The 13,953-nt window shown below is 39.6% G+C and overlaps 1 protein-coding gene across 1 annotated transcript in view; it reads right to left on the bottom strand.

The window, feature by feature from the left end:
• The window catches only part of zswim5 (zinc finger, SWIM-type containing 5), a 43,310-nt gene extending 34,693 nt beyond the window's left edge, over positions 1 to 8,617 (bottom strand). The window contains exon 1 of the mRNA XM_079613276.1: positions 7,984 to 8,617. Coding sequence (XP_079469402.1) covers positions 7,984 to 8,482 — 499 coding nt within the window. The 5' untranslated portion in view covers positions 8,483 to 8,617. The remainder of the gene's footprint in view (positions 1 to 7,983) is intronic.
• Between the last annotated feature and the right edge of the window lie 5,336 nt (positions 8,618 to 13,953).

Below are 13,953 nucleotides of genomic sequence, written 5' to 3'. Positions count from 1 at the left end.
ACTTAATAATAATGTTTTAGTCCAATAACTTTGTCATTTTGTGATCTGATACATTTCCTTATCATAGATTGAGCAGAAAATATATTTTTATAGCATTCAATACTGTGATAAATGCTACGCATTTTAAATATACTTTGTTGTTTTTATAAAAATACCAGAGATGGCTTGAAGAACATAAACCGGTAACACTTTACTATAAGGTTTCAATAGTTAACATGAACATTTCAACATTTAATACATTATTCAAATCAAAAGTAGTAGTGTATTTGTTAAAATTATCTAGTTTATACACTGTGAAGTAACATGAACTAACTATGAACAGCTGTAGCTATTTTTATTAACTGACGTTAATAAAGATACAAACAAATACAGTAACAAAAGTATTGTTCATGGTTAGTTCATGTTAGTTATTCATTCTAATGTTTAAAAAACTGATACCGATAAACCATATATTGTCGCAGTCGTGTGTTTATTGTCTTCATGTTTCATTATTCAAAGCGTTTCTATCTTCTATTTATTCAGCTACAGCAATAGCCGGATGCCTTTATCCATGTAAGGGATTTCCAGGAACAACATGCGTAATTTTACTTCTGAAAGGCATATTTGGACTTTTTGCACAAGGGCACCCTCCAACTTCAGTATTAATGAAATATACATTACATGAGGGTTTAGCACTCAACAATGCTAACACCACCCTATTTGGGGTCAAAATAGAAAATAATAATACTCTGTAAGATGCTCTCATATTTCATATCAATGACATTTTGCATACATCCTGATTCCTGACAAAAAAACTAATAAAAAAGTCACAGATTTTGTATAATATAATAATATCTTATATCTTTCTAATGATTTATAGCTATAGGCTCCCTGCATGTTAACAGGCCACCCTGCAGTTTTCCATAAAATAAAACTATTAGTAATATTATTAAATAGGCCTAACTTTTTTATTTTATAATGAAATAGTGTTATTACAATAGTGATACTTCTTAATAAATAGTTTGTCTAATATTGTTATTTAGTAATAATAATAATACATTTCTAGTCACATTTACAAACACAAAATTGTATTGTGCAGCACTACAAATAAGCACAACACATCCTGGTGTTCTTTATAATTTGTTTGTTTGTTTGTTTTAAAATTGCAAATTTTACCCAGAAAATCGCAATTCCCCAAATTGTGCAGCCCTACCCAGTGTTTACTTTTGAGTCATGTATTGACCTTGTAGTGTGGTAATCACAAGACATCTTCGATATAGTAGGCCAAGTTATATAAAAGCTCAAAACAAACAAAAAGACTAAGTTAAAGAATCTAAACAACTGCAGTTGACTAATATGTTGACTAATATAGCCTATATGTGCTTAAATGGTGTACTTGTTAGAGCTACGGCAATCTATCTTGCTGATGTGTAGGTATTTAAGCTTCGGAGGCAATTAATGTTTATTCAGGGGGTGCGAGACAGACAGCAACAAATTTGCATAACTTGGCTGTTCCACACAATGGAAAAAGTGAAAACTGTAAGTGCTCATCCTCTTTTGAAAGTACAGGGAGAAGGCAAGAACAAAAGGCAGCTCAGTTAGTGGTGTGAATACTTTTGAAGTAGAGGACTAACATACTTCGGGCTTTACGCTCAAAGACCCATCAGCCCTTCAAAGACCCCTGCAGACCTTCTAAGGCCCACTTGAGACAAATAATTAAATGCAAAAATAATGGATGCAGGCTGTGCTAAATTGTTGAAATCTGTGCAGATTAAGGTCCACTCACTGCTTCGTTTAAAGAATCTCACTCTTACTAGGCTATGTTGTTTTCAAGGATCTAAAACTGAAAAAAAAAATCTGGTATCAATTAATTTGAACAAGTCAACCCAATGCAAAAAAAAAATGGACCCTACTCGCAACCGAATAAATATTCACGGTCAGGTGGGCTTCTACAATCTGCATACAAATCTAATTATAAAGGCAGTGAAATGTCAATACTTGGATCACAGTGACATATAACGTGTTACGTTCTAAGAAATATGTCTTTTCATGAGGTTCTGAAAAAATTCAATTTTTAAATAAATTTTAATAAAAATAAAAAATGTGGTAGCATAAAGAAAAAGTATTAAAATAATTGCATGTTACTTATAATATCAAATATATTTCAAGTAAAAAAATCTAATATGAATGAATTATTAATTTCAGTAAGATGTTTTTGGTGAGTCACACCACAACATTTTACAACCTGAACTTACTAAGAAAAATATCAAAAATGTATTTAAGTTCATATATTAAAAATACACCCATCACATAAGTTGTATTCAAGGAATAGTACGTACAAATAGCACTGTTATTGTATTCTTTTTTTAAACATAATCGATAGGACAAAAAAATGACCGGATTGACCCAATGTTTCCCAACCCTGCTCCTGGAGGCACACCAACAGTGCACATTTTGGATGTCTCCCTTATCTGACCCACATATTTCTGGTCTTGGAGTGTCTACTAACGAGCTGATGAGTTGATTCAGGTGTGATCAATTAGGAAGAGTTGGAAAATGTGTAGTGTTGGTGTGCCTCCAGGAACAGGGTTGGGAAACACTGCATTGACCTACATGAGAATAACTAAAATGTTTATCTGCTGTTTTTTCTATACTAGAAAGAGTAAACAAGATCACAAGGAATCAAACACGGATGAGATTTGGGGAGAAACCAACTAAAAAAAAAGTAAAGGGTGCTGAAACAAACAGGTACACATCAATAGCACACGATTAATTCAATATGAGAATTAAGTAACGGGAAAAAAATGGCTTTTAGAATCAATACAATCACACAGAGACCTTTTAAAGCACACAGTGCTAATGGTGGGGCCTTCAGCACACCCGTGTGATTGGTGGCTGGCAACGAGTCCAGCTAAAAACAGGAATTGCAATGGCTAGAATAAACACACATATGAAGTGATGGCTTTAAAAAGTCTACAGCCTCCAATGTGACATTTGCATAGGAGTTTGCACATTGCTAACTGCCACTGACTGGGGCCTCTTTCTTTCCACCCTCTGGCAGGATATTTGACCTCATCTCCAATACACATTATCCTTCCTCTCTCGTCCAGACTTAGAAAATTAAGTTTCCATGTGAACTGGCCACAAAAACTCCCGCACACAAAATCTCAGCTGGATGAAAGGCCTTGTATGGGGGAGGGTAGCTGCCTGAGTGCTGCTTGAGTTTCCTGCACTCCGCGTTTAGTGTTACAGCCCCAGATGTAAGGATTTTCCTCCACGTCTTTGCAAATTGAAGGTAGGGCCGTCCTTTATTTTCTGCCTGCCTAAACATAGCTTGTCATAGAATATGCTACCATTTCCTCTACGCAATCTCACCTCCAAACCATTCCTCTGTTCTCGGTTGGTTGACTTGCCTTCTCCTTTCTCTCTTTTTGTTTCCTCTGGAATTCTCTTACATTTGTTAGGCAATTACAGCCAAATGAGGCCCTATTAGGCATGTCTGGAGGCCCCTTCTTTAAAGAGGAGCAACTCTCAGCAGCCTCTATCTCTGACAATGACACCCAAACAGAGAAGCAGGCAGGAGGGAGGAAAAAGAGAGAGAAAAGGGGCATGTCCCTCCCAGCGATGAAGTAAAAAAGGGTTACAACACTTCCAAAAGCTTTGAAACATGTGTATCTTGTGTAAATCTGAGCTTTAAAGGCACACCAGCCATATTCCGCTCCTCCCAGAGCATAAAAGCATAAAAGTTCCATTAAAACGACTACTTCGTGACGAAACATCGACAAAATAATCAGCCGCCTGTGTGCAGAGATCAAAGAGGTAAAGCTATCTTAAGGGACCTTTAACAGCCAGCACTTTTAAACTAAGATTGTGAGGGGCAATAATGTATAATGGGTGAATGCGCGTGTGCATACAACTCACTGAGTTCCAATAAAACGGAGATAAGCTGCAGTAGGGAGACGAGCTTGCACAAGTGCACGCTGCAAGCCCAGCTGCACATGGGTAGGGTATGGACGGGAACCTTGCCTCTGGCTCAAAATCAGAGCTCCATTTTGCAGGAGCAGAGATACTGGACTAAACCGATTGCCACAAACACAGCTGTGAAGCAGACAAGGCCTTGTCTGAGGAGTGCATTGATGATAAACTAAAATCAGAGGGGTATGGGGCAAGCTGCAGCAGAATGCAAAGAGGGCAAGGTTGCAATTGATTTTTTTGAGCATGGGCGGGTGCCAGATCCACTGAGAGAATAAAAACACTCGTCACACTGTGAAAAACACATATACCATAGGCTTTTCTATGGGCGTGCTTTTAAAAACCTAACCATATGTGTTCTTCTGCGTCACTTTTTTATCAAGTCTGAGCTCAGTGTTCGGAAACAAGGACCTGATCAAAGTCTCTGACAGGTCTTTTGTCCTGGAATGCGGCGAGTTGTTTTTCACCTTGCTCCAGTTGCTGCTGATTAGCTGACAAGTCGGCTAACCACCCTCTCCCCTATTTCCAAATTAATTTCCCTCCTTTGATAAAGACAAAGGGGGGGGGGGGATGTTTAATGGCCGTGTCCTTCAAAACTAAGAGTGCTAATAAGTGTGAAAAGGAGATTTGTTTAAGTGATTTTCTTTGAGACTTGCAGGCATGGAATTAATTACCTTGATTAAATATTGTCTGTACGGCTGATGAAAGATAGAGCAGAATTAGCGGTCCCTTGTTGAACTTGTATGGTGCTGAATGAGATGTGTCCCGATTACAAAGACCAAAATGATGGCAACACTCAAAGGAGACAAAGAGCTAAAAACAGGCCTAGTGACATCACAAAGCAGCCACAGGCCTAGCCTAATGCTTAATGGCGGCCATCCTCAAAACTCAAACAAACTGGCTCCCAACTGTCTGCCACAATAACTTTAAAAAAGTTAACCGATGACTGAAACATTTTGGTTTTGTGTAATAAAACCAAAGGACTGACAAAGACCCACTTCCTAAAGTGAATATTGTGTCTAATAATGACAAAAGGAGAGTTGAAGTCTCCATCAACCTGAAGACTTCAGAGTCACTTGGCAGAAGAGTAACATAACTCAATTCAATGCTTGCCTAGGTTTTACAGAAGTACTAAGAAAGCTAAACAACCTCTCAGTGGCTCTTCTAGCCATAATCCCACCAAACTTTTGCCTACTAACCACAGAAGAGTGTTTTCTAAAGGTTTCACATCACAGCTTTGTGCTCCGTTGCGAAAAGCTACACTCTTAACCACCCTCCCACCCCACCAAACACACACATAACCCCCTCCTTCTGTGAATGGGGGAGTTTTATACAGCTGGGTAACAAAGCATGACCCAATAATCCTCAAGCCTAACTCAAAGCTAGAACCTCCTCTCCAAGGACAAGGATAAGACAGAGGCTGGGGTAGGGTGGTTGAATTACACAAACGAGAATTAATTATTCTTATCAAATCGGTTTCCTGTAGCATGCCGTCCGGCCCTTAATATTTGGGGCAGAAAATTTGACCATTCAGAGGATAACGATGAATTTAACATCCCCCGCATCCCCAGGCTTGAGTGTTTTTGCGCTATGGTTTCTGGAAAGAATACAAATTATGTTGTGAACTTTCTGGCAAACTTCGGAGTAAGCCTGGCTTACAGTGAGCAAGCCTTTGAGCATGAATCTTTGCTAACTTCATTTCAGCTAACATGCTGAATAAACGTTAAAAGTGGTTTATACTTTGTTGCAGTGACTTTAAAAAGTTTTAAACGGGTCTAAAAGAAAGCGTCGCAATTAAGGAGTCAAAAACAGTTTATCAAGCATGCACAGGTGGATCTAGCCTAGTAGTTGTATTGGTGTGAAAAAAACTACCCCCACAGACATTTTCTAGACGGTTCATGTTTTAGGGCACAATTATCTTGCCTATCAGATGCAAACATGTCCAGTTCTTAGTTTCTGTACCCAAAAGCAAAAGAACACAATCTACACACACAGCAAACCAGAATGCAATTACCGGTAAGCATGCTTTATCGGTTTATTTTACAATCCAAAAGATTGTGCTTATTCACACTTAAATGGTTAATGTTTAAAAACTCAAGCATTATCTAAGCAGCACTCAGGCAATCCTAGAAATGCAGTGCATCTGCAGATAGGCATCTGCCTATTATCGTCAGAATTAAAAATATAAACTAGAACTACTTCACATAACACTATTAAAATCATGTATATTGTATAACATAAAATTGAGACAAAGGCACAGCGCCTTTAAAAATACTATAGTCACAAAAACAACCAAGTCTAGGAACGTTTGAGAATAGTTTTGTATATGGTGACTTTAAAAACACAAAATAACTAGGCCTATAACAAGTTTCGTTGAATGTGAAAAAGGGGCTACACTTACTCATGAAGGGAGCTTTTCAAGGTTGCTAAATAAGTACCCATGTTATTTCATTACAGCTAGGTTATCACGTTTCCACTAACATTGGCCTTTTAAAAGAACACAGTGGATCTTTGTGAGAATAAATGAATCATGGCTTCTTTATTGAATTAGTTATACGTATACTTTCACTACTCTCATAACACCTACAATTATTGGAGATTTGGGGCTTCCTGTAACTGCTATTTCAAGAAAAGAAAGCTTACATTATAGGGAGAAATGTGGCTGGTCTAGTAGGCTACATGACTGATTTTCTGCTTTTCCTGTTCGTATGTGTTATATAAGTTAAATATTTAATATTGTGAATGGTTTTGTTGATCTTAACTAAGCCTCAAACATTATAAATGCCACATTGGACCTTACAAGTGAGGTGCAATTTTACTACTTCAAATGAGCACATAATTGGGCATGTTGTGCTTTGGAACCATACTACAGAGGCCAGTACGTTTTTATAACAAAATAAAATAATAAATAAACACTTTAACCTTTCTTTCACGCTAGTATTTTGACAGTATGTTTACTGAGGTGAAGCGAGTGGGGGAGGAAAATGTATAGACATTTGGGCAGCCATTGAAACTGCCTTCGCGTTCTAAATACCAAAGCCTTTTCGAGTTGCTTCACAATTTTTTCGATTTAGTGCGTTTAAATGAAGCTTGAAAAGCCGTGACGGGTTTCTATGGTTTAGAAAAACACCTCTACACACCAAAAAATTGCTATTCGGCTAACACAGAAGAACTAGCCCGATGAGAGGGGGGGTCTTGAGCTATTGTGCTGTAGCCTCTACTAGGACAACCCAACGACATATTTAGCCGAATAGTATATTTTTTACTCATTTTAACGATTATTTCAAAAAGGTTATTCGAAATAAAACAACAGAGGGTTAGATAAAGTCTAGGCACGTGTTTTTTCATTCGTTTAACTACGGCAAATACGCGTCCTTTGTCTTGACCAACCAGCAAATAAACAAAAGATATGGGATTTGGATTCAAGCGGATTACCCTGGACTTAATTATATCAAGAGACCCAACAACCGTCAAGCAACCAAAAATACACGGAGAAAAGCCAATAATTCTCCGAAACCAACTTTAGACGGAAATATTAGCAAAATAGCAGCTCGGTGTGCTACAACAGAGATTCATTGTGACCAGCATGATAGTCTTTTCTTCCTCGCGACCTGGGAAGGATGTTCCGTTTCGACAGAGCTCGTTGTGATTGTTCAAATAAACACTATTTAGTATCATATTGTAACTTAAGTTATAATGCACATAAGAGTTTTATCAAGTGTTAAATGAACAGCAACCGATTCCAATGAATTCACCATTAAAAGCCATTGCAACATGTCCAAAGGGAAGCCCTTTAATTTTTAAAACGTGCGCTCCGTTTCTTTCGCAGTAACGTTAGGCTACGACAGGCATTAAAATGCTCCCTTACTAGCAGTGAGAAATCTCTATGTAGAAACGAAGCTGGTACGTTACAGTTTCTAAACGAGGCCACTTCCATTTTTCTCAAGAAACTTCGTTTACTAGAAAGTGAAACAAATATTTCCGATGTAAGTTAACTTTCAACGTGCTTTGGACGGTTAAAGCGGTACTTACCGACTTGTAAGACGTTGTCCACACAACCGGTTTCCAAAAGCCGGATTCCCCGGCGGAAAGGCAGTCCATCTCCGGTACCCCCCGTCCCTGTGCTGCCCGTTGTGTTCGTAACCCCTCCGGGGACTGTACCAGATCCAACAGACGAGCTCGAGCCCACTACTGGACCCTCTTCACCCGCCACTCGGCACTGAAACGACGAATACATACATATTTCCCTTTCGTTCCTCGGGAACGACCAATACACGATACGGCGCTGAACCGGTTCGGGAATCCGCTCGAAGCGCTCCTCCACCCTCTCGAAGGCCCATTTCTCCGCTACGGCCTTCGCCGCGCAGTCCAGTAGAGATTCCGGGCAACGGAAACGTGAGTTCGGAAATCCCGGGCCAGGCCCTGGACCCGGTCCTCGAGGAGCGGGACGCAAACACGGACGCTTGCTGGCCGGGGGGAAGGAGAGGTGAAGCGGCGGCTGAGGCAATAGCTCTCCACGTCCCTCCGCCATGACAACCAAATAAACACTGAAGCGAGGACCGTAGCTCTAGAAGCGCACAGACGGAGGCACCGCACAACGGGAGGGTCGTCACTTCACATACGTCACTACCAATAACAAACGCGCTCGAGCCAATCGCGAGGACGGGCTGCACCGAGGCGATGCGCATGTGTACGCTGAAATGACAGGCACGGTGTTGATCAAACAGACTGTTTGTTACAAATTCCCCTTTATTTACAACTCGTGCACTTAAAACTGTCAATGATCTGCTGCAGTGTGTTTAAACACCTGCCGTTGTTTCAAATATCAACAGTAGCGCTGAGAACTAAGCATTGCCTTTTGAAAGACCTCATAATATCGGAACATAACAATCTACATTCTCTGAATGTACAAGATGTGTGCAGTACATGTTTACCATTCAATCGTCGTAAAAAAAATGTGGAGAACTCTCCAGCTGCCCTTTTAGTGTGTTGTAACAAAAGTTTGAAATGTTTCTATGATAATGTAACTTTTTAACAGATGTCTACTGCCCACCCTGGTGGCCAAGTATATAAATGTCAGAGTGATTGGTGCTGTCAAAGTCCATCTAGTCCTTATTAGAAATATTGTCATAACTCATGCAGATAGATAGGCTATTAGAAACGTGTCTTTAATGTTTTCCACCGTGCTGATTTTTTTCGTATAAATATACATCTTAAACTGTCTGAAACTGCAGATAAGTAATGAGCTTATAGAACTGCATTCTAACATAAACAAAAGTCGTTTTTATTATTATTTACATTGTAAGCAGAATTTTATGTGTACTTTTATACCGTTCAAAAGTTTGGGTGAGTAAAACATTTTCTTTTGTTTTTTAAGTAATACATTTATTCAGTAATGATAAATTAAATTAATCAAAAGTGGCAGGAAAGACATTTATGTTACAATAGAAAATATATGTTGTTCTTTTGAACACTATACTTGTCAAAGAACCCTAAAATGTCAATAATAATAATAATATTTTAAACAAAAAAATAGCAGTACAGCTGTTTTCAACATATATGTTTTTGGAGATCCAAATCAGCATATTGGAATGATTTCTGATGGATATGACACTAAAGACTGTAATTATGCTGAAAATTCAGCTTTAATTTACATTTTTTAAATATATTAAAATAGAAAACATATCAATTGTAATAATATCTCACAATGTTAGTCATTTACTCAATTCTTGATCATAGTGAGCATAAGAGACTTCTTTCAAAAACATAAAAAAAAAAAAAAAATCTTATCAACCCCAAACTTTTGAAACATGAATAACTTGCAAACCACTCAAGAGGAAAAGTCATCTTCAAATGTTGATTTTTTTTTAACCAAACTCTTGCTTTGAATATTATAAATATCTACAATTTATTAATTGTAATGCCTGTTGGCAAAAACGTTATCTTTTACAATTGTTTCAAAGTGTTTTGTGTTTCATCATTGTTTTACTGTTTAGATTTAGCAATGCCATGTTGTGACAGTGTGTCAGTGAACTGTTCACTGTTTCTCCTGGACATATGTGCCTATTCAGAAACAGACTGAGAAATATTCACTGGAGTGAAAAGCGTTACAACCAGCCCCGCTTTCCACAAAAGTGCACCTCACACACTTTTTTTCTCCCCCTATAGTTCCCTCTTTCACACATATCTGTTCTCGTTTGATGAACACACTGAAGAAACTTCACCTCCTGCCCTATAAAGACAGGGATGTTGTCTCCCCCCTCTCAGGGACTCCAGGCCAATTATCTGTTTTATGTGATTTCACTTCATCGTTTTTAAAAACATATTTTGTGATCTTTATAGATCCCCCAGATCTGCAAGACAGAGATCATTAGACTGCAGATGATATGTTGCACAACATGGTTGGTGATGTACTTGACTTCATGCACACCATGGCCTGAGGGCCCCTGACAACTTGCTGATATTTGTATGTTGCCTAACTCTGCTGACATGCCATTTGTAAGGTGTCATGTTAACAATACCACGAAGGAATGACAGAATTAAGTAAACGATCATATTTTTGAAACAAATTGAAACTTGACATCTTGTCCGTTCATTTATACGTATTATACGCAAGTTCTTCATATTTGTCTCTAAACACTGGGAGTGTTTGTAAGATTGTTTGTTTATATGTTTATTTGTCTGCTGCCTCTTAGGGAACCAGAGCAGCAGGTGTGGGGAGAAGTAATGACAAGACTCCATTTTACTGGCTGTCACATCCCAGCATGCTCGCCGCTGTCCAGTCGAGTGCACCGACTGAAAGATGACAAGCTGACAGCTCACCACACAGGATACCAGGCGTCTAATGACATTCTGCGAGTCCTCTGTGTGAGTGTGTAAGTCTCTGTGTGTATGTGTATATGTATATGCATGACAGTCTGGAAGAGGGAGTCTTGTCACTTCTGGTGCTTTTCAAAGTACCTTGGGCTCCCAGTGAACGGAAATGTCCTTGAGGGCAGAGACATCACTTCTTTTTCTTTTTTTTACCGCACAGGACCCCACATGCCATCCGCCACAGTTATTATGGAGGCGAATCGAAGACAATATTTTTCTGCTATCGGAAATTTTTATCAAACATTTTCATTCTAAGCCAGCACAGTGTTACAGTGCTGATTACATCTCTGATTCAAGTGCTTCCCAACCTGATCGCGCCATGTTTTTTTTTTTCAGGATCGTTCATCTGGGGGAATGTTGTCACATCAACCCAAATCGAACAATGGACTGAAATATAATGGCGCTGGACGCTACCAGTTTCCAAGGCAACAATTGTGACAGATTTGGGGGAGACAAGACAGGTAATTGGAAAAAGATTGATGGGGTACAAGAGAGTGGAAAAAAAAACCCTATCAAAGGAGGTCTCTCAGGGAATAACAACAATACAATAAAAGGTCTTGCATCCTTTCGGGCCATCGGCGGCCTCCTGTCCATCTATTTTTAGGCCCAATTCAATGGCTTCAACACATCTGTCAGTCTTCCGTCATGTGAGAGTATACAAAAAGATTGTGTATAACGCTAATAACAAATTATTCATCCTCGACTAATACCTCCTTAATATTTGTCTGTTACAGAATTCCATTGCTCCCACAAAAACTGTTAATTGGTTAACTGTAAATGATCTAACCATATATGGTAAATAAAAACGGTCAACGTGACAATATATGTAACTTTACTGTAAAATAATGTCAAATGTATGTTTTTCACACGTTTGAATTACCGTTTAATTTACAGTGGAAAACAGTAAAAGGACATCCCCAAACCACCACACATGATTATATTTTAAATAAAAAATCTTCGTTTAATTTAATTGAACAATATATTTTTTATAACAGTGCACCTTTTCATTCATTTCACACCGATGCTTCCTCTAGGCTCTGTTTGGACTTGGCGAACTCCTCAGCCTGACACAGTGTCTAAGAATGCAAAGAAGCCTCTAGGGTTAATGGTCGAGACTGCATCACTGACGGCTCTAGTCAGTCATTTGCAGCATAAACCAAACCAAACCAAACAAGCAAAGTTTATGTATCGGAAGGATTCCGTACGCGATGATGTCAGCAGGATCGGGGCAGGTTGCGGCTCTTTGCCGTGTGGCGGTTGGAGAGGGAAACAATGGTGGTGTTGATAGAGAACCCAGCTCCACCTGTAGGGCCTGATTTTTATCTCCACTGCAGTACGGCGGCCCCCTCCCCCAGGCCTTTCTTGTCATCACTCTTTGCAGCGTTCATTAAATGGAGTCAGACTTTAGCAGGAGAGGAGAGCCTAAGTCACCCATGTGAGAAAAAAGAGAATTACCTAAGCCTTTTGTCTCACAGAGTGTGGCTCAGCTAATGTCTTGAAGGCATGCTGATCTCTTCACAAAGCGTTGTCCTCACACAATAGAGAAGACAGCATGTAGTTTGGCATGCAAAACATATATAGCCCTGCCTCTTTGTTGCCTGTGGTGAGAGGTTTTCAGTCTTATTTGGTCTGTTTGATTGGGCTGATAAGATGTCAGTCAGGGTCAGGTCAGACTGAGCATTTGTTGTGCTGACAGTGTGATGATTGAGACGTTGGTGTCAATTAGGTGTTTGCGTATTGGGCCCGGCATAACCGCCCGGCTTCCTCCCACAAGTGTGCCAGCTTCACCTCCTTTATGCCTCTTTGTCTGTGTACTCTCTCACTCGGCCTCACAGGAGCTAAATTTATGACCTATTCTGTCCTCGTCCACTCAACCCCCCGTCACCGGCCGGTTCTTCTGTGTTCACACCAGAAGTGACAGAAGCTCTTAGCCCCTCTTCACACATCCTCACCCTTTTTCCTCCTCTGTGTCGTGCCCTCTCTCTCCCTCATCCACCTTCTTCCTCCCCCAGTCCTTACTCTTTGTTGTGGCCTAAAGCTATTTAAGGGTGCAGGATGGAGCTGGTCTCATGAGAGGGCCCAGGACAAATAGTAGGAGTGTTTACTGTGGAGGCACTGATATGTCCTTTGGGGCTGAGCTGAGCTGAGCATGCAGCTGCAGGAAAAAGCAGGGTCGAAGGCCTTTGTGTCGCCCCCATTCACCTGTCCACAGGAATCCTCCGGTCAGGGGTGTGTAAGGCACTTGAGTATACTAACGAAGAACAATTACTCAAGTATTATTTTGGGGAATTTGTACTTAAGGGCTGTTGAACTAAATACTGTCTAAGGAAACAATAGGGCTTTTCACACTTGAAATCGTTAACCCTGGGTCATACTAAACCCCGGGTAAATGGAATCCTGGGTTATCTTGATTCACGTCTCTTATTGCTCATAATTTACCTGCGGGTTAACAATTAATCCTGGGTATTCATAAACTGGCGTTTCACACTGTACATTTCTAAACCAAACGTTCTTATTTACATATTTGTGGTGTATGTGTCACTGATTGGACGAATGGCACTAGATATGTTTTCAAAAAGGCTCTAGCATAGCGCATCCTCATATTATATAGCTAATTTCAAACTATGAAGGTAAGAATGAAAGGGTCTCTTCTACACTAGTTTTTGTCGGGTTTTCTGTCATTTGACATTTTCCCCCTCAAACGCTAAAGAAACCATATGTTTATGTTTCCATGACTGTCCAAAGCACGTGAATATGAGGCCTGCAATTGGTTGTTGGTTGCTAAGCATCTAGCCGTAACATTCTAACGCAGCATCGGTTCATGCACATGTTTGGCACCTTAATGCGGGGTTAACTGTGCAAAAGTTAATTGATCTGTTATCAGAGGTGACCGTGTCTAAGTAATGTATTTCAGAAATGTACATACAAATCACACAGTGAGCTAACATCATGTATTAATGTTAGGCAGAAATAATGAGTTCATTGAAGTAATTATTACAAGTTGTGATCATAATGATTACAATACATAGAACATTTTGCATTGGTGCATGTTGATTCAGAGTTTGCATCATCTGAAGTCCTCACAAGGGCTGGAGTCATCTCTTCACAGGTGTTGGGTTATCTGAAGTC

This window comes from Phoxinus phoxinus (assembly GCF_949152265.1).
Source record: "Phoxinus phoxinus genome assembly, chromosome: 5".
Lineage (NCBI taxonomy): Eukaryota > Metazoa > Chordata > Actinopteri > Cypriniformes > Leuciscidae > Phoxinus > Phoxinus phoxinus.
Note: the sequence above shows the minus strand (reverse complement) of the source record. Positions and strands in the feature narration are given on the sequence as shown.